General features: G+C 32.0%; 9 protein-coding genes and 1 pseudogene across 9 annotated transcripts; 7 read left to right on the plus strand and 3 right to left on the minus strand.

Annotated features, from left to right (window-relative positions):
• Positions 1 to 222: 222 nt before the first annotated feature.
• On the minus strand, positions 223 to 2,585 carry LOC128386556 (ADP-dependent glucokinase-like). Its single transcript, XM_053345604.1, has one exon. The coding sequence runs from the start codon at positions 2,157 to 2,159 to the stop codon at positions 621 to 623; it is 1,539 nt and encodes a 512-aa protein (XP_053201579.1). The 5' UTR covers positions 2,160 to 2,585; the 3' UTR covers positions 223 to 620.
• Positions 2,586 to 2,691: 106 nt separating this feature from the next.
• Positions 2,692 to 4,755, plus strand: LOC128386563 (adenylate kinase-like). The gene is made up of 3 exons (XM_053345610.1): positions 2,692 to 3,218; positions 3,736 to 3,903; positions 3,992 to 4,755. Exons 1-3 carry the CDS (start codon positions 2,835 to 2,837, stop codon positions 4,211 to 4,213), a joined length of 774 nt encoding a protein of 257 aa, XP_053201585.1. The 5' UTR covers positions 2,692 to 2,834; the 3' UTR covers positions 4,214 to 4,755.
• Positions 4,756 to 4,837: 82 nt separating this feature from the next.
• On the plus strand, positions 4,838 to 6,869 carry LOC128386560 (integrin alpha-4-like). The gene is made up of 7 exons (XM_053345608.1): positions 4,838 to 5,100; positions 5,158 to 5,288; positions 5,344 to 5,550; positions 5,616 to 5,935; positions 6,000 to 6,324; positions 6,395 to 6,489; positions 6,568 to 6,869. The coding sequence occupies exons 1-7, from the start codon at positions 4,928 to 4,930 to the stop codon at positions 6,712 to 6,714; spliced, it is 1,398 nt and encodes a 465-aa protein (XP_053201583.1). The 5' UTR covers positions 4,838 to 4,927; the 3' UTR covers positions 6,715 to 6,869.
• Positions 6,870 to 8,482: 1,613 nt separating this feature from the next.
• Positions 8,483 to 10,666, plus strand: LOC128386618 (inositol 2-dehydrogenase-like). The gene is given in 4 exon segments (XM_053345677.1): positions 8,483 to 8,776; positions 9,346 to 9,755; positions 9,758 to 10,357; positions 10,412 to 10,666. Coding segments are annotated over 4 exon segments (1,197 nt in total). The 5' UTR covers positions 8,483 to 8,735; the 3' UTR covers positions 10,558 to 10,666.
• A 242-nt stretch (positions 10,667 to 10,908) lies between these two features.
• Positions 10,909 to 13,814, plus strand: LOC128386615 (exostosin-2-like). Its single transcript, XM_053345674.1, has 3 exons — positions 10,909 to 11,044; positions 11,189 to 13,132; positions 13,205 to 13,814. The coding sequence occupies exons 2-3, from the start codon at positions 11,288 to 11,290 to the stop codon at positions 13,556 to 13,558; spliced, it is 2,199 nt and encodes a 732-aa protein (XP_053201649.1). The 5' UTR covers positions 10,909 to 11,044; positions 11,189 to 11,287; the 3' UTR covers positions 13,559 to 13,814.
• Positions 13,815 to 13,829: 15 nt separating this feature from the next.
• LOC128386614 (exocyst complex component 6B-like) lies at positions 13,830 to 16,885 on the minus strand. Its single transcript, XM_053345672.1, is given in 3 exon segments — positions 13,830 to 16,185; positions 16,188 to 16,438; positions 16,545 to 16,885. Coding segments are annotated over 3 exon segments (2,652 nt in total). The 5' UTR covers positions 16,664 to 16,885; the 3' UTR covers positions 13,830 to 13,903.
• A 461-nt stretch (positions 16,886 to 17,346) lies between these two features.
• Positions 17,347 to 19,114, plus strand: LOC128386619 (serine/threonine-protein kinase atg1-like). The gene is made up of 4 exons (XM_053345678.1): positions 17,347 to 17,482; positions 17,583 to 17,722; positions 17,843 to 18,531; positions 18,684 to 19,114. Exons 2-4 carry the CDS (start codon positions 17,704 to 17,706, stop codon positions 19,008 to 19,010), a joined length of 1,035 nt encoding a protein of 344 aa, XP_053201653.1. The 5' UTR covers positions 17,347 to 17,482; positions 17,583 to 17,703; the 3' UTR covers positions 19,011 to 19,114.
• Positions 19,115 to 19,167: 53 nt separating this feature from the next.
• Positions 19,168 to 20,226, minus strand: LOC128386623 (uncharacterized). Its single transcript, XM_053345681.1, has 2 exons — positions 19,687 to 20,226; positions 19,168 to 19,531 (listed from the first exon to the last, which is right to left on the minus strand). The coding sequence occupies exons 1-2, from the start codon at positions 20,164 to 20,166 to the stop codon at positions 19,445 to 19,447; spliced, it is 567 nt and encodes a 188-aa protein (XP_053201656.1). The 5' UTR covers positions 20,167 to 20,226; the 3' UTR covers positions 19,168 to 19,444.
• A 726-nt stretch (positions 20,227 to 20,952) lies between these two features.
• Positions 20,953 to 22,031, plus strand: LOC128386621 (ganglioside GM2 activator-like). The gene is made up of 2 exons (XM_053345680.1): positions 20,953 to 21,500; positions 21,716 to 22,031. Exons 1-2 carry the CDS (start codon positions 21,000 to 21,002, stop codon positions 21,821 to 21,823), a joined length of 609 nt encoding a protein of 202 aa, XP_053201655.1. The 5' UTR covers positions 20,953 to 20,999; the 3' UTR covers positions 21,824 to 22,031.
• A 147-nt stretch (positions 22,032 to 22,178) lies between these two features.
• On the plus strand, positions 22,179 to 23,116 carry LOC128386698 (ganglioside GM2 activator-like; annotated as a pseudogene).
• The last annotated feature ends 16 nt before the right edge of the window (positions 23,117 to 23,132 follow it).

The raw sequence follows: 23,132 nt of genomic DNA on the forward strand, positions 1-23,132 counted from the left end.
TTTGTTTTATAAGAAAATACAATTAATCAATTTCCGATTCCAGTCATTTTTTTCTTAATTGTTTTCTAATGGATTACAATTAACCAATTGTCTCTCTCTCTCTCTCTCTCTCTTCTTAATATTAATGTAATATAAATGATGAATACCAACATTGTAAACAAACATTATATTGAATTTTCCTTGATCCGCTTTTCGTCCATAAAGAATCATAAACTGATAAGATTGTTAATTGTTTTCACAACAAATTAACTATCGGAGTTAATTGGGTTTTATTATCAAGATTTTTTCCGCAAATTTTATGTTATTTTCATGACAGTGGGATAAACTTTTAATCCGAAATGAAATGAGAGTGGATAAGCTTTGTTTTTTTTTTGGTTCCATGATCAATTACAGCAATTAGAGTAATAAATAGAGATGAAAATAATGATTAGTATTAATCGATGGTCAAATTGTTGTTGGTCTTTTTTGACTTGATAAGAAAATATCGAATCAATAAATAATGTGGAATATAAGTCTCCTTTGAATAATATTACAATTCTTGTTCTAAGCTCTTATCTAAAGATGGGTAAAGATAAATTTCGTGATCAAATAATTAGATGGGTCATATTGTTGCCTTTTTTTTAAATTTGAAGTACAAGACCAGCGGCGGAAACATTATCACCTCCACCTCCAGTTTGTAAAACATTGGTGCAAACCAGAACAGGAGCCACACAGAATTGAATTTTCTGCTTGTTATCAAGAGTTTCTGACCAACAGGCTACTGGAACATTTGAATTGAAAACTATTCGTTGGATGTTTTGTTTTGAACTTCGTGTTGTTGAAAATGATTCATCCATGATTAGTCTCGCTTTCGCTGAGTCAATCTCATCAGATCCACATGTATGCCGATGTGAAGTAAGAGCAGCTTTAGCAGCGGCAGCAGCTGAATTTTTCCAATCAGAATTGGCATGAACTAGTATTGCTTGGAAAGCTAAAGTGTGAACATGAATCCGACTAATCCGACCATTTGTAAAGGAAAACATGGCCTCGTAAATGTCCCTCATTTGATCCAAAACTGTAGCAACTCGAGGATATGGATCAGAGACCAGAGTTAAATTGCCAAAGGTTAACATTTGATAAAGATTAGGTAATTCTTGCTCATTCATTCCCAGCGAGTCAACATGGGGCAATATCAGTTGAATAATATCACGAAGGATAGTTTCGTCTGAATAAGATGCCATTTCAAAATGAAGTTTGGTCTGTTTATTATCACCACGATGCTTGAAATTTTCTTTAATGTATGAACTAACTTTCTCCAATCGAGAGCGTTTCTTTTCACTATTTCCTGGATAACCTTCCATCATTTGTAAGCCTCCGATAACAAATAAATCAGGTTGAAAGTTATTCATTTGTCGGTGAAATATTTCCAATGATTTGAGAAGAGGATTATTATCATCATTATGTACAATAAAACGATTCGCTCTTGGAGATGAGTAAAGGTCTAACCAATTCTCTCCAGTTGGATATTCAATTAAAAGATGAACATCATCGGTTTCCGTTGAAGGTCCAGCGATGGTTATACTTGAGGTCAAATATTTACTCAATTGAGGTGACATATGAGCTCCAAGTAAGATATTTTTGATCCCTTCTTTAGCCAAACGAGAAGCCATAATTGGTGCATTACCTCCAATAGATTTTAAAATATCACAGGTTTCACTAATTGAGACAAGTTCTTTAAATAAACTTTGATTGTTAATGTACCTTTCAGCTGCAGCTCCATGGTTAAAATAGTAAGCAAATACTTCGAGAAGTTCATCTTTATCATCAACTGATACATGGTGAAAAGGATTAACTGGTGGTTTATGATGATTTAAAATTAAACATCGAGAAGGTACAACGTAGTCAAGACAAGCTCCATAACCAATGGCAATTTTAGCATTAACATTAACTTGACCATCTCTTTCAATAGCAAGTAAACTATTCAATGTATCCACCAGCCGCTTCTCAATTGGCCTGAATGATGAAATATATGATTGATAACAAAAGGCAATAAATAAAATTAAAATTGGTATCGCTAAAAATGATTTGGTCCATTGACGTTGTTTCGATTTTGCATGATAAACATCAGCCGATTGTTTCTTTTCAGTTGAATTGTTTCCGAGTTTGTTTTCACTAGTCATCTTTTCCGGTTTTCTGGTTAGTATATAAAGTTTATTGGTCTGAGAATATTTTTTCCAAAACAAAAAGCGAAAATATCAGCAAACCAAAACGACTAAAGTAAAACAGTAAAGGATAGGAAATGAGGCCAGTAGATGAGGTACTTTTTTCTCGTAAAAATTTACAGATTCATTTGGTGATAATTGAATCAAGGTTGATTACGTTGATCAGTTTTTGTTTACCATCGGCAAGGAGAGTCAATGGATTAGAAGCTGGGTAAGGGTTAAGGAGAGAAACAAAGATGAAAACCCAAAGAATTGTTTCAAGTTACGATGATACACTTTTCTGATCAATGATGAATCTCAATAAAAGATGGCACAATTTAAATCAATCGAGTATTACTCATGAGAAAAGAAAGAATAGAAAGTTGATCGATAATCAGAAAGGAAAAACAATTAAACTGAAAGATTAACATATGAGATAAACAAAAGAACAAACGTCGATTCACTGCGCCTCTGGTGGAAAAGAAAAGAAAACAACTTAAATTCTTTTCCATCTGTTGGATTGACTTTTTTTTCTGGTCTTTTAATATTCTAGTTGATTTGGTTTCCTTTTTTGATTGTTGGGTTATTTTTCTTTGAAATTATTGTAGTAATTGTTTTATTTTTTTTCTATTTTGTGATTGATTCGCGTTGAAGATGCCACCATCTAATTCTAACAGGGAATCAGCTCCTGATTTTAGTGATCGAGCTCGTGCAACATTTGCTTACCAGAAACTCTATTCCAACCGAAGTGGGATTAATGCAGTTTTCCTTGGTCCTCCTGGTTCTGGTAAAGGAACTCAGGCTCAACATGTTAAATCAACTTATGGTGTTTGTCAATTAGCTACTGGTGATATGCTTAGAGCGGAGGTTTCATCTGGTTCAGATTTGGGTAAATATGTTAAAAATATAATGGATTCTGGTAAATTGGTTGATGATGAGCTGGTAGTTAAACTGATTGATTCCAATCTGGATAAACCTGAATGTGGGAATGGATTTCTTCTAGATGGATTTCCACGGACTGTTGTTCAAGCTGAGAAGGTAATTTAACTTGAGTAATAATTGACATTGACTTGACATACAAGAGACAAAAGAAAAAAAAACAAGTCAAAACATGTAATACATGTAAACATCAACAATCTAGTGTAGTAATTATACAAAGGAAAATGATCATTTTTTTGGTAATAAGTTTCAGATGAGGATGGAGATGATTTTGATTTAAACTGATCAAAGATTAATTGTCTTATTATTTACCCAACTGTAGTTAACTGGTGCTTATGTGTGTATTGGTGAAAATACATTGGATTCTATGTTAACTTTTGATCAAGTTCAAAATATATCTCCAATCAAATCAACTCTTAGTGATTATCGAATCTTTAATCTCTGTCTTGAAATTGAGGCACCGACTTTAGATTTTAATCACCTTGTTATATGAACATAGGAAAACGTTATACTGGAGAAAATCTAACAATCATGACTCGACTTTTTTTATCTCGTTCTCTTTTCTCATTTAACTTGATTTTAATCTAATCATCTCTTTGTTTCCTTTTATTTTCAGTTGGATAATTTACTAGAGAAAAGAAATACTCAGCTTGATTCAGTTATTGAATTTAAGGTTAATGAAGATTTACTTGTTCGCCGTATTTGTGGTCGTCTTATTCATCCTTCCAGTGGTAGAACTTATCATGAAGAATTTTATCCTCCAAAAAAAGACATGATTGATGATGTGAGTATCAAATTGTTAACATTATTGTTTAATTCGAAATACTAATTCTATCTATTTTACTTCCTTGTTGGCTCATATATTTTTACAGGTAACTGGTGAACCTTTGATCCGTCGGTCTGACGATAACCCGGAGGCATTGAGAAAAAGACTACAAACCTATGATGATCTTACCAAACCGTTAGTTTCTTATTATATCAAGAGAGGAATCCACTCTTCAGTTGATGCTGATCTTAAACCGGATCAAGTTTTCAACCAAATTAAATCTGCCTTCGAAAAATCCAAGATGAAAGATCAAGTAATTTTCATCTAAACAACAATTGATTAATCTCCCATTGGAATCCAACACAAATAAAGCTCCTTAAACTTTCCTGTTGATAATTTTGATTGTTCATCTGAAAATCATTCAATTGAATTTTCACCTTAATCCAGTGCAAGGAATTAAACAAACGGCCGTTGCCATGATGATGAGAATGAGGATAATTATGGCAATTAAATTCCTCTCTCTCTCTCTCTCTCTCTCTCTCTTTCTAAATTTCTTTACTTCGTTTATGTTAATATTTTAAGTACAAATTTAATGCAATTAAATGTTGTCTACCTGTTGATTTAAAAATTAACCAGCTAATCAACCAATTCAACAACAAAAGGGACTCAACTAATTATTCATGTTAAAACAATTAAACAAAATGAAAGCATCATAATCCATGATTAATTAAGCAATAGATTGGTTTACCTTTTAATCATGTCAGTTATCTTGAATTAATTAAAATCCAATAGTTAATAAATTGTACACACAATCAATTGTTTTGGTATAATATTTTAATCAATCAAATAAAACAAAAATTGTCTTCAAAATCAATCTAATCTAATCAATTAATTTCCTTTGCTGGTCAACAGATTAACAAACTAAATTAGATAATCAGTTTGACTTTTCACAAAATTTAATTTCTCACTCACTTTGATCAATGTCTCTTCCCAATCACCATTAACGTTTTCCTCAGGATTTTAATTAAGTGTTTCTCTAATCATGATTTATCTCAATTCATTTGAAATTTTCATGTTACTAATTAACTTTTCTTATATTGTTACAATTAAATTTGACACTGATCATGCAGTTATATTCAAACCTCCTAAAGTTAATCACAATCACCAAGCCTTTGGATCATCTGTTGCTATAACTAAATCAAAGGACAGAATTAGGTAATTTTGATCTGTTAATTGTTTACTAAATTAAAGCTACATTTGATTAACTTTTAGGTTTATCATTGGAGCTCCTAAAGGTAGTTCAAATTTAATTACAATTCCTCAAACTGGATTAGTTTATTCCTGTGTTGTTAATGATAACTGGAAATCATCAGAATGTAACGAAATTCAATTAGACTTAAAAAGTAAGTAAGTTGATCAATGATCAAAAATCACAATTAATTGATTTCTCTTGGTTAGATAATAGTAAATTGGTTAAAATTAAGACTCCGTTCACTTCTGGGATGAATCTTGGATTAAATTTAGCCGTTGATCAAGTTAACAATTTAATCACAATCTGTGGTCACCTTCATGCTTACAACAATCAACAACCAACGGGTATTTGTTTCCTAGTTGATACAATTAACGATAAATTGGTGAAAATATTATCACCTCGAAGCAGAAAATGTAAGTAGACAAAGTAATTAACAATAAGATTTGATTTAATTACAATTTTCTACCAAACAATTTAGCATTGACTTCAAATTCAATTAAAAAAACGTCATTCAAATCTTTGCAATCTCATGAAATGTTTGGTTTCTCATCGACATTCAATCACAATTCTGATTCAATTGTATTCGGAATTCCTGGTTTTGATATTTTCCGTGGAGCAATATTATCACTAACCAACAATTTAAATCACCAACAATCAGCAAACATAACAGTAAACACAATTAAAGAATTGGATCAAGATTCTTACCTTGGTTATTCATTAGCAACTGGAATCTTTTTCAAATCGAGAGTTGAGTTAATTGTTGTTGGTGCTCCAAGAGGAAAACAATTAAAAGGCCAAGTAAGTTTAAAATTATCTAACAAATTATACGATTAATCAACAATTATATTGAAAATTATATTAGGTTATCATCATGTCACCAAATTCAGATGATTATTATGGTGAAATTATTCAAGATCTAGATGGTCATCAACTTGGTGAATATTTTGGTTACTCAATCCAATCAATTGATTTGAATGCTGATGGTTATGATGATTTACTAATTGGTGCACCTTTTTATATGCCTAAAAATAACCCAAGGGGCGATTGTGGTCAAGTCTATGTTTATTTCAGTGATGGTCAACAATTAAATGAGTCGCCAATCACCATTGATGGAGATTCACTTTTCGGATCTCGATTTGGCTCATCATTAGCAACAATTGGTGATTTTGATTCTGATGGTTTTAATGGTAATTGGAAATGTTATATGATTTTATTATCAACAATTAACTAAATCAGTGAATAAATTTTCTCTCTTAGATTTTGCTGTTGGAGCTCCACAGGAAAATGAAGGATCAGGTTCCGTTTATATTTATTCTGGTTCCACAATTAAATCAAGTAGAAAATATTTCCAGGTAAATGATACGATTTATAGTTGATTGATTGTTGATCATATGCTAAATTGTTTTTTAATTTGATTCTTACAATTCAAGAAAATCGATTCCTCTAAATCATTTGGATTGTCCAGTTTTGGGTCCAGTATTTACTCAACAATTGACGTGGACAACGATAATTGCCCTGACCTTTTAATTGGCTGCTCCATGTCCGATGCTGCCGTTTTATTAAGATGCCAAAGTTAAATTAGACTATCACAATTAACTGATCAACTTTATTGTAAATAATTGTATTTAATTGCTTTTAATTTTCAATTCTTCTTCGTCTTCTTAATCATCCAATTATAGCCATTAATAAAATTTATTTAATCCGTTTTGTCTTAATAGACAAACAAAGTTAATTGTAAATTTTGTCATCAATTTTTACTCATTAATTGGTGTCTTTGGTCACCATCAAGTCGTAGCAACAATTATGAGACAATTAATTTAACCATGGTTACTTTTAATCATTTGTAATATGCTAATAGAGGATACATTGGGTTTGTGATTAACTATTCATTGATAATCAACTTAATTAGTTGATGAAACTCGATGGATTTAAATGAAATCAACCAAGCAAATTAGGTTATGATTAACCTTGACACTGACCTTGTCCATATTCAACAATAAATTAGTGATCAATAAAAGATAATTATCATTTACATGGCATTAATATTAATGGTTAATTGTTAATTAGAAAAAAATTCGTAAATTAGTTAATTGTTACCTTTGTCTCTTTCCTGATAATCATTGTGATGACTTTTTCCTTTGGGTTAATTGTAATATGATTATTTTGATCAGTCTCAGTGATTGTTGTACATAATTGTGAATTTGTATCAACTTGGAAACAATTGATTTGATCACTATGATAATGGCTGTAAATGTAATGTTGATTACATGATTTGGATGATCAAATTGATTAAATTGTTTCCCTTCTAGAGGTGAGAATGGATTAAACTGTGATTAGCTAATTACAGGCGATCCAGTTTAACTTGAAAATAATTGCTCTCAAACGGACATCGCACACCGAAAGGATCAATATGAACAAATCGATTTAACCCTTTTCTTTAGTTCCATCGATATTTTCGAGAAGAATGTGTTTGAATAATTCGTCAGAGGTTCGAGTTAAATCATAAATAGTATTTGGGCCGACATTTCCTTCAACACCGACCAACGAACATTTGATTGCTTGGAATGGTAATCGCCTGATGAGCTTTTCGTCGATTGTAAAACAAAATTTCTCAGGGAATTTATATGTTTCTCCCCAATCGAGGAAAAAGACTTCAACCAATTTCTCTTCAGGCAAATGTTGAATCACTTTATTAATTATTCTAGAAAATGATTTTGATCCTGAGTTCTCAACAATTCCAATACCAAGACAATTCTCGATAAATGCTTTCATCGGCGTAAATTGTAATTTAGATAAATCTTTTTCGAAATTTTTTTAAGCATTTGAAATCAACTGAATTAAACTTATCAAGTTAATATTTATTAATATTATGATTAATAGATCGGAATCTCTTTGTTTAATATCAGAAAAAATCGAAATTGATTTTGATCTCGAGTGGATTTGAATTGATTAATTGTTGATACTTTTGATTTACGAAGCAATTAAAGGTGATCAATTTCAACTTTTCATGGTTTGTTAATTGTCTAATTAAGTATCTACAATCAAAAATAAATTGAAAGTCACGAAGCTCAAATAATCAGTTAAGTTTAGATCTTCAACAATTACAATTAATTTCTTTGATTGTGTGCAAAGTTATGATCAAATTAAATAATTCATAGCATTCATAAATCTCAAACAAAGCATAATTAATGAGAGATTAATTTTTGAATGTAAAACAATTAAGATGAGATCATAAAATGAATCTTGATTGGATATATCGTTAATTTTGTATAATCAAATTTTGGCGATTAATTAATGGTCCATAGTATTTAGGACAATATTGATGAAGGTGAACAATTAATCGAGATTAGGTGAAGGATAAACGATAACAATTAATTAGGACCCATGATAATTAATATCAATCATCAGAGGGAGCAAATGATTAGAAAAAGTTGGATCAATTCTGTCAGAATACTTTTTAATTGTTATATAAGAGAATCTCTAGTCTACTCATTGAGCTTAATTGCTGTTTGGACTTTAATTGTAATTGAGTTTGGTACAAAGTTTAACTGGAATAGTTCATCATTTGTGGTTAATTGTGAACAATCAAGAATAAGTAATGATCAGACTTGGATGTGAATACGATTTCCTTTTCCAAAAGTAAGTTGATACTTTTTTCTTGGAGTTTTTTTTATCTAAATTTGATTTCAATCCGTTTTAATCACAGTCTCTAATTACTTGATTCTTTTTTTGATTGTTGATTATGCCTTTCCACTTTGAATGAATTCACTTGATTGTCAGGTCTATTTGATCAATTAAAATTGTCATTTGCTAGTGAATATATAATTACACCTGAATGACCATGAACACAGTTGGTTGACCATAATTCTTGATTCTGATTGTTACATGAATAACTCATGTTAATTTTTTGTTGTTATTTCGCTTTAATTATGATCATTGGACCGATTGAAACAATGGTTCATATTTTGATTACTATTGATTACTAATCTAATACACATGATCACCGTGATAATTAGAGGTTATGATCAGTTTCATATCATTATTTTAAATCAACTGAACTGTTCATAGTATTATTTTCATATTCATCGTGGTGACAGTTAGATGGATTTTTTTTAATATTGATCTTTAATTATAATAATTGAGAGTAAATTAGATTAATTGTGATTTTCCAATTTGATTAAAAAATTTGTATCATTGAAAATGTTTAGATATCAAAGAGACGCTACTGGTTGGAAGGTCCTTCGAAATGGTTACGTTCATGATTCAGACAAAATAGAGAAAGCGGTCAAATTGGTCGGTAAAGATGGACTTTTACACTATGATCAAAGTAGAGTTCGTGTGGCTCTGTTTGGTTTAGGTCGAATTGGAACAGTTTGGATTGATCGTGTCTTGAAAAATCCACGACTTCAATTGGTCTATTGCGTTGAATCTTGTGTCGAACGTGCAAATTATTTCGAGTACCTGTACAACCTTAAAGACGTAAAGATGATTCACCCTAATTGTGCCGACGAAGTTTTTAGTGACCCCGATGTGGATGCTGTAATCATCAGCACTCCAACGGGACTTCATGAGTCCCTAACTCTTAAATCTTTGAGTTCTGGAAAAGCGGTCATGTGTGAAGGCCATTAGCCGAGCGCATCGAAGCCATTGAAAAAGTGTTCAGATTAGCAATACAACGAAATCTTCCTGTGTTAACTGTTATGAATCGACGGTTCGATCCCGCGTTTCGTATCGTTCGACATCGTGTCAAAAAGGGAGAGATCGGTACAATTCATGGGGTTAAAATGTGTTCCCGAGATTCACTTCGTCATTCAGCTTATAAAGGATCGACTAATATTTTCCTGGACTTAGCGATACATGACATTGATCTGATCTGTTGGATTGTTGGTGAATATCCGAATGTTGTTATCGCCACGGGGACAGCTTTTGATCCTGAAATTCGAGATTCAGGCGATTACGATACTATTGTTGTGGTTCTTAAATTTACCTCTGGTGTTTTAGGAACCATCGATATGTCTCGATCTTCTGTTTATGGTTATGACCAACGACTCGAGGTTTTCGGTTCTAAAGGTCTGTTAACTGGACCTTCAACTCGACCAACTTATGTTACTCTAGATTCTGAATCGGGATCAACTACAGTTCCTTATCATCATTGTCATATTTCCCGATTTACTGAATCTTATACTAATCAATTAGAACATTTTGTCGACTGTATCAAAGGTAAATTATAAACCTCTCATTAGCCTAATACTAATTAACGAATTGCTTTTTCAGGTTTGAGCGCAATTGAAGTAAAACCAATGGAGGTGATGGCGGCCACTAAAGTAGCTCAAGCGTGTAAGGAATCAGCTCGAATTGGAAAACCGATTGAATTGACCTGGAAGGAAAGTTGGGCAGAAATTAACGCCAACGAAGAATAATCTTATTAACAATTAACCTCAACTGTTAGAAATGTTTCCCCTTTAAATTGTTAGTAATCTGATAAATTTAAATCGCGAATCGAGAATTAAATTATCAATATGATCTTAATTTCTTAGCTCGTTGATTTAATGATCCAAAAGTATATCCTAAACTGCCAAATACTAGACATATAAGTATTGTGACTATTCAAAAGCTTCATGTAATTGAATTTCTGTTAACAGAGTTAAAATCTAAATATAATTGCAATTAGACTTGTCGAGATTCTCAGATTATCAATATCATAATGTTCACGAAAATAAAAAATTCGAATTTTAAACTTGGCGCCTTCTTTGTTTTCCTGTGAAATGTTTACATTTTTTCAGTTTTTTCTTGGGGTTGAAACTCAACCGTTGAGTTTAATTAACTCACTTAATTGCGTTTTAATTGTGGTTTTAAATGGTTAATTTTGTTGATTTCTTTTCAAATTGCAATACTTATTAATCAAAGGTAATTAATGGTCATTAAATGTTACTTTTAATCCAATAGATTTCCTCATTAGAACTGTTTTCCCATTCATTTAATTATTTTCTCTCCAATTTTTGTGTTTTATCAACCGATTGATTAATAATTATTATTTCTTTTATTTAATAGATTCGGTTCCAGTGATGAAATATTTCTATTGGTTTTGGCTCCTGATATGTTGTCTCTTAAGTCGAAACAGATGAGATTTACTTTGAACCATCTAGAAGAATGAAATTTTATTTCTTCTTCTCATCTTCTAATATCAAGAAGCAAATCAGATTGATCGTTAAATTTTCACTCTATTTTCTTGTCTTCTTGGCTCTGCTGGAAGCAATCTATTTCTTGTTTATCAATATATTCTCCAATAGAAACTCCGACAATGGATATGATATTGACCATTACTATGAACCTTTCAGATTAATCGATCCAGAAAATAGTGAAACAATCATCATTGGCAATACTCGGCCAACAGCAATTGAAACGGTGAAAGGATGTAATCATTTTAACTGTTTCGATGTTTATCTTTGTGATCCAGATGATGGTCGATTAAAAGTTTACCTTTATCCAATCAAAAGATATCAAGACAACGGTGGTTTAGATATTTCGGCTCAATTTACTGAGGAATTTCATCAACTATTGAAGGCGATTCAAGAAAGTGATTATTTTGTTGATGATCCAAGATCGGCATGTATATTTATTCCAACAGTTGACACTTTAAGTCAAAATTATTTGCGACCTGAAGAAATTTCGAAAATTTTTGCTTCTCTATCTCATTGGAATGACGATGGAAGAAATCATCTCATCTTTAATTTTCTTCCATCCTCTAATCCTGATTATAACCATCGATTAAATATTAAACTTGGAAAAGCGATGATTGCCTCAGGAGGTTTCGATAGTTGGTCTTTCCGTCCACAATTTGATTTATCAATACCAGTGTTTAGTCCTTTTAGTAATCAATACATTTTTCGTTCACCCGATGATGAGGTCAAATTAACCAGTTACGGTCGAAGACATTGGCTTTTAATGTGCCCACAAATTAATCTTTTTATTAATCCGGTTGCCAAAAAAATTTTAACCAAAATGGAGGAAGACAACTCTGATAAATTAATCCTTTTAGAATCTCAATGTGATCTGACAGTTAATATATCTTCCTGGAGGTGTAATAACCAAAGAAATTTGAAACTAAAATACCCTGAGATTTTAACCTCTGCCGATTTCTGTTTATTCATGGAAACGCCATTTTTAGGATCACCATTTCTCAGCGATGCTCTCATGATGGGCTGTATTCCGGTGATAATTATGGACAATTATGTGCTCCCCTTTCAAGATAAAATCGATTGGCGAAGTATATCAATCAGAATTACCGAACATGCTTTTCATCGTTTGATGAACATTTTAAACGATATATCAACCGATCGTATCACTGAGATGAAGGAGCAAGGGGTTTCTATTTGGAGACGATATTTTAGCTCAATTAAATCGATTACATTGTCAACATTATCTTTGATCAATGAAAGGATATTCCCACAATCGGTGATTACTCGATCTAAATGGAATCATCTAAAAATCGGTTCCCATTTAAAACCTCTTTCTCTGATTAACCCAAAATTATCATCTAGACCTTATAAAGGCTTCACAGCGGTGATACTCACTTACGACCGAGTGGAAAGTTTGTACCAAGTCATTCATCGAGTTGTTCAAGCTCCAAGTTGTGTGAAAGTTTTAGTGATTTGGAATAATCAAGAAAAAGACCCTCCTCTTGCCGACGAATGGCCTAAAATTAGCGTTCCGTTGAAAGTGATCAAAACTAAAAAGAACAAATTATCCAATCGATTCTATCCATTTAAAGATATCGAAACTGAGGCCATTCTTGCCATCGACGATGATATTATAATGTTAACACCAGACGAACTTGAGTTTGCTTTTCAAGTATGGAGAGAGTTTGCTGATCGAATCGTTGGTTTTCCTTCTCGGGTTCATCGGTGGAATAATTTTACTCATAAATATCGCTACGAGTCTGAATGGACTAATGACGTTTCCATGGTTCTAACGGGAGCTGCTTTTTATCATAAGGTTTGTTGCTTAATTGATTTAATTGATGGAACCTTTCAAATCAATGTTTTCTAATTGTTGTTTCTTTCATAGTTTTACAATTATTTATACACTTTTGAGATGCCAAAGGTAATCAAGGATCAAGTAGATGCTCAGATGAATTGTGAAGATATCGCGATGAATTTTCTTGTCTCCAATGTCACCGGAAAAGGACCAATTAAAGTGGCACCAAGGAAAAAGTTCCGTTGTCCCGAATGTGTCAACGGCGGAATGTTATCCAAAGATGTACTTTATCATTTGAATGCTCGATCAAAGTGCATCAATGAATTTACAGAAATTTATGGCTACATGCCTTTGGAAACCGTTGAATTCAGGGCAGATCCAGTTCTGTTTAAGGATAATCTCCCGGAGAAGTTGAAAAAGTTTCATCACATTGGTAATCTTTAAATTCAAGGGAAGTTTAAATCTGATTACAAATCCAAGGTGACAATTAATTTCCCGTCAACAATCAGCATGATACATGTAAATATACTTTCTACAATAATCTAGTCTCTCTTTTTTAATATCTGCCAAATTATCTTGATATACAAAATTTACTGAGGCCAAACTGTATTATAATCATACCTCTAATCATTTTGATTAATTTTAACTCACAAATTGCCACAAATTAAATGCTAACAATTTATCATGACACAACATATGATATATTTGAACCAATTTTTTCTCTTTTATCTTTTAAATTAATTTATTAATATTTGGTTTCTTTTTACACATTTTTGGTTCTTTCTTTGATTAATTAGAATTAGCAGCAACTATTAATTGTTTCAACTGTTTAATTACAGTATCGACTAATTTTCTTTTATCTCGCTCATTCTTCTTTAACGAAGCAAAAATGTTACGATTTTTATCCGCTTCCTTAATCTTTTCGAGTAGATTAAGAGCAACCTGAGGATTAACTCGTAAATATTTACTATCTTGTTTACCATAATCAGCAATATAAGTTGACCATTGCCAAGTGAGAAGGAGATCAACTAATTGTCTTAATTCAGCGAAACACATTTGAAGTGTATTGTCTTCGAAACCTTTGACTGGCTCAGAGTTGGCGAAAAATTCACATTGTAACAGGTCGAGATTAAATTGTTCTAATGCTCCCATTGAAATCGCTTTGACATCTTCGTCGAGTAGAAAATTGATCAAAGATGAGGCCATGTGTTTACAGGCCGAAACACAGGCCGTTTGGGCAACTTTAAGAGGTAAATTGGTGAATGCTTGAAATGTCGAGGTTAAAAATTTGATGAGATCGGTAATATAAGAAGAGGCAACACCCGATGATTCAACCAACAGCCAATCATAATCAGCAATGTCCAAAAATTCATCGATTTTTTTATTAAGCAGAAAGTATATTTGAGATTCAGCGTCAGATCGAGCATCTTTGAACATCGAGCTTCCTTGAAGTTTGGCAAGATGTGATCCACCGGCTAATTCACCAACGGTAGTTGTCGAAGCGCCAATTGGTGAACCAAGTCCAGTGGCCTGTAAGGGTTGAGAAATATATTCCTCCAAGAAACTCATTGAGTCTTCCAGGTAATTGGTGTTTATCGCGATTTGTATTAACTGAAGTAAACCAAGGCTCGGTTTCTTAATTAGAACAGATAAACAGCCGGAAAGAGTTCGAGTAAGTAAAAGATTAGTTGACTTTCGGACCATATCCTCGATTTCAGTTTGACTTATATTAAGATCTTGTGAGAATTGTCGACAAGCGTTAATGAAACGCTTCACTTGGGTGAAAACTTTGGGTACAAACAATGAGAAAGGAAATTTTTTAGGATAATCAGAATCACCGGTTGAAATTACTTCACCCTCATAATAAGGGAATTCACTGATTATCTTATCATATTCAGATTGAGATTCAACTTGAATTGGATGATAATTATCACCATCGAAAATTGATCTAAACAATGAACACCATTGTTTCATTAAAATCTCATTATATTGATCACGAATTTCAATGAGTAGATTGAAAAAAGGATTAACATTGTAACCATAACTTTGAAGTGTTTGACTGAACAAAATGATAATCCGTTTGATTTGGAGCATCAGATTTTCATCAGTACAATACGATGAATAGGTTCGTAGCGAGGCGATCACTGATTGTAGAGCGTTTTCCCAAACTTCGTCAAGATATGATTTAGTTACCAAACCGGGAGCAGTATTGAGAATATGATTTTCGATGACAAAAAATCCAACAACACCACAGAAATAATTCTTGTAACCGTCAATGTTTTCGTGCATGTTGATCGGAGGTTGAAGGACAAGTTTAGCCTGTTGTTGTCTCTGTTGGCGGTAATATATTTCAAACAGTTCACGAGCACCAAGACAGCCGAAAATGTGAAGACACCGATAGACCGGTGAAAAATCAACAATATCGGTTCCTTTTAATTCATCTTCAGTTGATATTCCGTTTCTGGTGAAATCTGAATCTGATTCACTGTCAATCTCATCTAAATCATCTTCAATTGAAGATGACATTGTTGGTGGTGGTTTAGGGGCTCGATGTTTCTTTCGTGGGGTAATCAATGGGGCATTCGCTGAGGTGACATTGTTTAAATTGTTCATCGATGTTGAATTCAGCGAGACAATTGTTGGTAACTTTTTCCCCGTAACTTGGTGACTTGGACTGTTGGTGGAACTGTTTTCATTGGATGAAGAGTTACTCGCACTGTTAGAACTACTTGTTAATAAAGTATCTTCGATATTCTGTTGATGAGCAGCATTTTTCATGGCAATTTCTCCAATTTGTGATGATAATTTTCTAACATTTTCCAGGAAATCCTTCAAATCTGACATGGATGCTTCCTTGATCTGCTCTCGAATCTGTGGTATTTTATCCCTCATCGATTGGGCAAATCGATAATGAGAAACACGAGGTAAGTAATTAGTTTCCAATTGTTCCAGAGTTTTTAATGCCGGATAGTAACGAGTCGCCTCCATTTGAGAAGTTAATTTACTGAACATTTTCAACACTGGTAAACATTGACTCAAATGATCGATCGCTGTTTCTATGTTACAAACTATTTTCGATATCGAATCAGCTCTTCGGCTTTTCTTTGGACATTTTCAGATGATTTTTGAATATCTTGATTAATCTCAAGAATCTCTTTCTTAAGTATTTCGGCTTTGGGTCTAACTTGAAGAAGATCATGAATACAATCAACAAAATCCTGATAATTGGCATTACACATTCTCTTGATATCTTCATCGTGGCTTTTGATTCTAGCATCAAGTTTCTCCATAAATTTGTCGTATTCAGCACCAACAGCTCGATTACTGTATATAAATGAAAGAAGATCAAGAAAATTAGAAACAGAATAACAATAATACAAGTAATAGTGATTAAGAAAATGATTTAACATCAGAGAGATTAAGAATTTACCTGAAGACAAGACTAAGTGATGATGGATCATTTGATTCCAATTCAATGAGTAAATGATCACAGCCATTTAATTTTGAGAAAAGAGGATCAACAACAGGTGGATCTTTGGATGAATTCATGGTTAATTAAGTGATTAACACTAAATTGTTCCCATCAAACAATCAATAAGAAAATATTTACCAAGAGAAAAGTGAATCAACATTGAAAAAGATACATAAGAGAATTTAGATTAAACTGAATCGGATAGCTAAACAAAATCCGAATCAATGATAAATCAATTGACATTAAGTGACATTAATCAAGAACAAAACAAAAATACAAAACAAATCACATTGTCAAACAATTAACTTTCATTCAGCTGATCACAATTTCCAGTAACCAGGTAACCAGTTTCCCTATAAAACAGTTGTCAGGTAATTGTGCAGGCGAATAGCGGAAAAGTTAAATCAACTCGAATTCTCTGCAAAAAAAATACAATTAAATTTTATATTTGTATATTTTTAATCAACAATTAGTAAATCATAATCATCATAAAGTCGAAGAAAAATTTTCTCAAATTTTCTTTCAACTCGAAAATGATACAAGAAAAGAAAAAGTGTTTTACCATCTTTCTTATTTTCCACTAATTAATTGAGTTTAAATTGTAATTAGATGATATCTGAGATATTGGTAAGTATTATCGTACTTAATTAAATTGGTAAAATTAATCGATTGTTGGTCAATTAAATCTAATTAAATTGTAATCACTAAAAGTGTTGATCAACTTTTTAAACTTTCACCTCAATGAGTTTCCAAAAATCTACCGATCGTGTCGCTTGTGTTGATTTTTTTTTCATTGTTTTGATTAAAATGTTTTTTAAATTGTTTTTGTAAACAAATGTTTCCATTGTCATTATTGGTCTTAATTAGTTTAATTTAGTTAAATGATTTGATCAAAGGTAAGTTGTTACAATCACTAAATCTACTATATTGTCATATTAATGAATTTGTTTTCGTTTTATGCTTTTCTCCTTTGTGTCCACTGAATTGTCCGTTTAGGTTGAGAAAATAGTAAAATGGATAATCAGACAGAATCTAATTGTGATCAGATTCAGAATCAATTATCTGATTCTGATAATTTTTCACTTGGTAAAGTGAAAAATGAAACCAAGATGAAACAATGGATAACAATGTTTTTGGTAATTATCATCTGAAGTGGTATTTTTGTTTTCTTTTTCTCTTTGTAACATTTAGATTTTGTCACTTTGTTTCAATTTACTAAACATTGAAAATTGTTTACTTTTTATTTCTCTTAATAGAAACATCAATTGCATTACCAGTCAGCCTACCTGTGATTAATGACCAATCTCTTAGTCTATTAAATGAAGAAGTGACTGAAGATCAACTTGCAGCGTTTTTAGGTGATTATTTTGCAAACAATCAAGAAACATTTTCCAGTGATAATACAACGACGACGACAACATCTTTGGTTAAACAGGAAAAAGAAACGAATTCCAACAATCTTAATTTTTTTGATAATTCTAAATCAAATGAGGATAAGATGGATCAACAACCAGAGGCGATAATCAATTCTGAACAGTCTCATAATCAAGGGTTGAACAATTATCCAAATCAAAGTCCCTCGAATGTTTTTCAATCCTCTGAAATCAGAATGGCCACTTATACACCTTCGATCAATAGGCCTTCATTTCAAGGTCCCTCACCACAATCATTATCTCTTGTTAGTAGTATGAATGGTAATTTCGTAATGCCCAGTTCAAGTGTTCCTCAGCAATCATATATGGGTGGAAATATCTCCCAATCTCCTGGATATCAATGGGATCTTGGTAGCTCAACGCGAGTCCCGCCAGTATTTTCTAAATCAAATTCTGATAATTATTTTGCTCGATTATTTGATCCATTTGGAAATGTTCTTAATCAACAGAACCGTCAGATGGGCCAAAACACCAATACAAATTCAAACAAATCAACTGGAGTAAAAAATGGCGTAAGAATCAGTTAATATATTGTTAGGTTTACATTAATGAATTATCTTTACTAAATTTCTATCATTAATTTATATTGTCCAGTCATGATAGAATTGAGATTCTAATTTTCTGATAATTAATTCTAATGGATTTTTTTTTGTACAATTTACAGAGGATTCGAAGGTATTTCAATGATAATCATGCCTCTCACATGCGAAATACATTTAACAGGATCAACCAACAAACATCAGTCGATTTTGACTTAATGACAAAAGTTTTCAACGATCTCAAAGCACCGTACGAGCTTCCATTCACCAAAGAACAAGTTATCGAATGTTATGATTGGTTCGTGGGTGCAATACAATATAATTATGTTCCAGGAAGACGAAAACAATTACCTCGCGAAACAAATCAAAGTGCTTTGAGAGATGAATTAAGAATGATCGAAGCGGCGAAAAAAGCAGCTGACCCTTCGAAAGAAGTAATTTGCCTGGACTGAGTCGATAACTCGATATTCATTGACCTAATTTTTTGAAACCATCAACTTTGTAAATCGCCACAATAAAAGACTTCTCATTATTTTAATGAAATATTAGGTTCATACACAGTAGTTTACAATCACAGTTATTTTATTGATTAATAAGAAAACGAGTAAATTGAGTTTTGTTGTGTTTTAATCGCAAAAAAATCATTTGATCAACGATAGAGACATTTGAAAGTGAAATGCAACAAGTTTACTCTTTGCTTGTGTTGATTGTTATTCTTTTAATTGTTGATTAGATCAGATTGACTAATCTGAATCGTTGGAAAGTTAAATTGTCGTTTTGTTGGTGATTCGTCTTTGTGATTCACTTTCACTGTTGGATTTTTTTTTCTGATCATTGGTTTTCTTTTGCTGTTTTTTTGCTCGTTTTTTTTTTAATTATCGGTAATTTATACGAATTTAACTCCAACGTTAACTTTCATACAAGCTAATTCTTTATCCTCATGGTTAATCTTCATGCTCATGGAATAATCTCCCTGTTAATGAGTAGGAAAAATTTGGATTATTTTATGTTGGTAAAATATTCGATCGTTAATCATCACAATTAGAGTTAATGTGATTTATACCAATCAGCATTTCTGATTTTCAGATTTCTCTAAGTTGTTATTGATCAACATTTCTTTTTACTTACATTTCCAATGGCTAATAAGGCTGGAGGGAAGAGACCGAAGTTGAGTTGGTAATTAACATTGGCTACATAATCGCCGGGTTCCGATGGGCATTTGCACTCTTGATTAGCAGATTCAAGGATGGCACAAACGAGTTTCCGGTGAATCTTGAAAATCTCACACAAAGTCATTGTACAAGAACCGATTCCATTGAGACAGGGAACCCAAATCGGTAAATTTTGACCAAGAACTCTCAGGTTTTTGTTGATTTTTATGGTGACCACTGAGTCCCCTGAAATTGGTGTCGCTTGGGTGGCGTTAACTGAAATTCGGATGGGATCTTCTCTACCGATTCTGATTGGATTGTCAAGGTCGATTTTATGAACTTTTATTATTGCATCTCGACCACCACAGTCTTCCCATGATGGTATTTTTATCTTGGATTTGGCCTCAACTTGTACTGTAGAAATTAAGAAACAAACAAAAATAACGTAGAAAAACATTTTATTAGAATAAAATTTGTTACTTTTATCAAAAAGGCAAGAATAGAATTCAAATTACTTTTTGGCTTCGATTTGGTTTTATACAATTTTCTCAGTTGTTTCCATCATCAATTAAGAATATTATTCCATGTTGATTAGATCAATGGACTTGATTGTGTCAGTTAATTGAAACGCCTCTGAAAATCAGAATAAATAATCAAGATGAACTCAATTAACGAAGGATTGAAACATGAATTCGTCGATATATTTATCGACACCTTGACAATGAAATTCCAAATCAACCTCAACATGATCTTATGAATTGATTAAGATTCTCATGATATCAAAACTCTATTTAAATGGTGATCAGAAAACGGGAATAACCGATTGATTTTCCATTCGAATCTGATCTGATTTAATTTGTTAACAAAGTTAATTAATCGACATAATTGTCTTAATCAACCTTCTCCAAATCGACACTTGGACAGATTTTATTGATCTATTGTTAGAAACAATGAACAATTGATTACCATTGATAAATTAAAACAATTGACAGGATTTTCAGAAAATTCTGTTAACTACAATTAACTAGTGATTCTAAAAGTGGAACAAAAATTTTTAATCAAATTGAAATTCAACAATTAAAAATTATTAAACTGACTTCAACTCTGAACTTGACCAGTTGGACATGAGGATACTTACTGAATATTAAATACGATATTTTTAATCAAATGATTATAATGAAGCAGAAAATTCAATCAATCAAACAATTAACAATCAAACTTTACTTCCTTTTAAAATTAACAACGAATCAAATTATTTTTAATTCCAAATGATATCAGTTTAGTTTGAAAATGAATTTCTTTTCTCCAATAAATCAACTGATTGCAATAATTGTTATCTGTTTGATTAACTTTCCATTGATTGTTTTTTCACTTTCATGGTCTAATTGTGAATCAGATAATCCAATTCTTACCTTCAACTCGTTAACAATTGAAGGTGATCCCATTGTAATCGGTGATCCTGTTAAACCATTGAAAGTATCTTTAGATGTAAATCTAACAAAACCAATCGATGATCAGTTAATTGTTAAAATCTCAATTAGCAAAGTATTTACGATATTCGGTAAGCGATTAACTTTACCCAGTTTCCCCTGTATCAAAGGCTATGGTTCCTGTGAACGTAATCTATGTGATTTTTTGACCAGCGATGAAAATAGTTTCGGGTGTCCGTTAATTAGATCACTCGATCGACCCTGTTTGTGTCCCATTGATCCTGGCCAGTTAATTGTCAACGATTTCAATGGTCACATTGACTTGTCCAATGTTCCCAAGATGCTCCTTTGGTTGTCATCTGTAAGTTTATATTTTAATTGTTGAACTAAATCATCAATTTGAATCATTGATTGTATTCAAGATCTAATGTTTTTGTGCATCTAAATTGGTAATCATGTGATTATTAATTATCCGATTGAATTGTTATCCTCTGATTTTGATTCAATCATTGATAGATTTTTACATTTGTATTGTTGGTTGTTGATTAATTATTTCGTTTCTTGATTACTTGATAGGGTGATTATAATGTTAATATTGTGATTAATAGGGATGACCAGTCAGTGACCTGCCTTGATTTGGATTTGGATCTTGAGATGACCAATATTTCCCATGAGGAAGATTAATTGTTACAATTTAATTAACTGTTGAAACTGATTAATTGTCGCATGGAAACAAAAAGAAAAGGATAAATCAAATCAAATGATGGAAAACATAATTATCACAATTGAAATGATTAAATCAAATGAAGGAAAATGAATGAAAATATATAAACACAATTGTATCGTTGATTGTTACAATCAGTTAGTGATTAAATAATTATACAAAAACTCATCCCAACGATTTTCTTGTCAACATAATTTAAATGATAATTAAATGACTCAAAGATTGATTAAACTCAATTGTGATCATAAAACCAGGAATTAAACAACAATCACTTTAATCGCTACAACAATTAGTTAATTAGCGAAAATATCGCTGATTATGATTAGGCAAAACCTTAAACCGATAAATGTTTTCATTCTGATTGCTTATAAACAATAACAATTTAATGATAACCGTTAATTGTACAAAAAACACTCTCAAACAGTTGATAGTTAGTAAATTGTTCCAATCATTTCAACAGTAAGGAGATTGAAATTTGAAAATGTATTTAAAACTTGTAACTTTTTTCTTAATTGTCTCAATTGTTTCATCTGATCCAATTTCATACACTGAATGTGACATCGAAACCAACATCGGTAAATTGGACTCTCTTGTAGTCCCTGGTGATCCAATTGTCGTTGGTACCTCACATCCCGTTGATCTTTCCCTATCTGGAAGCATTGACTCTGCCGTTAACGACGATGTTGATCTGGTTCTTAAAATCGAGAAGCAAATCTCCGTTTTCGGGATCAAAAAGTGGATCTCAGTTCCTTGTATCGATGATTATGGTTCGTGTACACAGAAATTGATTGATTATGTTACTCGTTACAACGAAACTTTTGTCTGCAAATTACTGACCCAAATGGGCAAACCCTGTTCGATGCCCTTTTTACCTGGACAATATTCAGTATCTAATTTCATAATTCCAGTTAATTTATCCAAAATTCCCCAGGCAATTTTGTCTCTTGCAAATGTAAGTTAAACACTCAGATTTAATTCTTATTTACTTTACAATTTGAACTCTAATTTGTGTCTTCCGCTTCTCAACATTATCTTTAATTTCAGGGTAAAATCAAAGTTCATTTGGAAATCAAAATGATTCTGTTCTCTATTGTGTTGATGTAGTTATTGATCTTGATCTTGAATCAAATACTGATGATGGTAAACTAATTGTTGATGAAACTAATCATTCTGAAAATGATCAACAAGCTGACGATTTATCTTCACAATATGGTGGATGGGCTGATTTCAATCCTTCTGGAATGATTAGATAATTGTAAACTTTTTCGT

The sequence above is a fragment of the Panonychus citri genome, unplaced genomic scaffold (genome assembly GCF_014898815.1).
Source record: "Panonychus citri isolate SS breed McGregor unplaced genomic scaffold, ASM1489881v1 Contig00072, whole genome shotgun sequence".
Classification (NCBI taxonomy): domain Eukaryota; kingdom Metazoa; phylum Arthropoda; class Arachnida; order Trombidiformes; family Tetranychidae; genus Panonychus; species Panonychus citri.

Excerpts from the sequence above, each read along its gene's own strand:
- LOC128386623 (XM_053345681.1), bottom strand. The coding sequence starts at position 20,166 with ATGTTTTTCTACGTTATTTTTGTTTGTTTCTTAATTTCTACAGTACAA. Across the intron at positions 19,532-19,686 it reads CCTTATTAGCCATTGGAAAT|GGAGATTATTCCATGAGCAT; the intron begins GTAAGTAAAAAG and ends ACTCATTAACAG.
- LOC128386556 (XM_053345604.1), bottom strand. The coding sequence starts at position 2,159 with ATGACTAGTGAAAACAAACTCGGAAACAATTCAACTGAAAAGAAACAA.
- LOC128386619 (XM_053345678.1), top strand. Across the intron at positions 18,532-18,683 it reads CAACTGGAGTAAAAAATGGC|AGGATTCGAAGGTATTTCAA; the intron begins GTAAGAATCAGT and ends TACAATTTACAG.
- LOC128386563 (XM_053345610.1), top strand. The coding sequence starts at position 2,835 with ATGCCACCATCTAATTCTAACAGGGAATCAGCTCCTGATTTTAGTGAT. Across the intron at positions 3,219-3,735 it reads CTGTTGTTCAAGCTGAGAAG|TTGGATAATTTACTAGAGAA; the intron begins GTAATTTAACTT and ends TTTTATTTTCAG. Across the intron at positions 3,904-3,991 it reads AAAAAGACATGATTGATGAT|GTAACTGGTGAACCTTTGAT; the intron begins GTGAGTATCAAA and ends ATATTTTTACAG.
- LOC128386621 (XM_053345680.1), top strand. The coding sequence starts at position 21,000 with ATGAATTTCTTTTCTCCAATAAATCAACTGATTGCAATAATTGTTATC. Across the intron at positions 21,501-21,715 it reads TGCTCCTTTGGTTGTCATCT|GGTGATTATAATGTTAATAT; the intron begins GTAAGTTTATAT and ends ATTACTTGATAG.
- LOC128386615 (XM_053345674.1), top strand. The coding sequence starts at position 11,288 with ATGAAATTTTATTTCTTCTTCTCATCTTCTAATATCAAGAAGCAAATC. Across the intron at positions 13,133-13,204 it reads GAGCTGCTTTTTATCATAAG|TTTTACAATTATTTATACAC; the intron begins GTTTGTTGCTTA and ends TTTCTTTCATAG.
- LOC128386560 (XM_053345608.1), top strand. The coding sequence starts at position 4,928 with ATGATTTATCTCAATTCATTTGAAATTTTCATGTTACTAATTAACTTT. Across the intron at positions 5,289-5,343 it reads AATTCAATTAGACTTAAAAA|ATAATAGTAAATTGGTTAAA; the intron begins GTAAGTAAGTTG and ends TCTCTTGGTTAG. Across the intron at positions 5,551-5,615 it reads ATCACCTCGAAGCAGAAAAT|CATTGACTTCAAATTCAATT; the intron begins GTAAGTAGACAA and ends CAAACAATTTAG.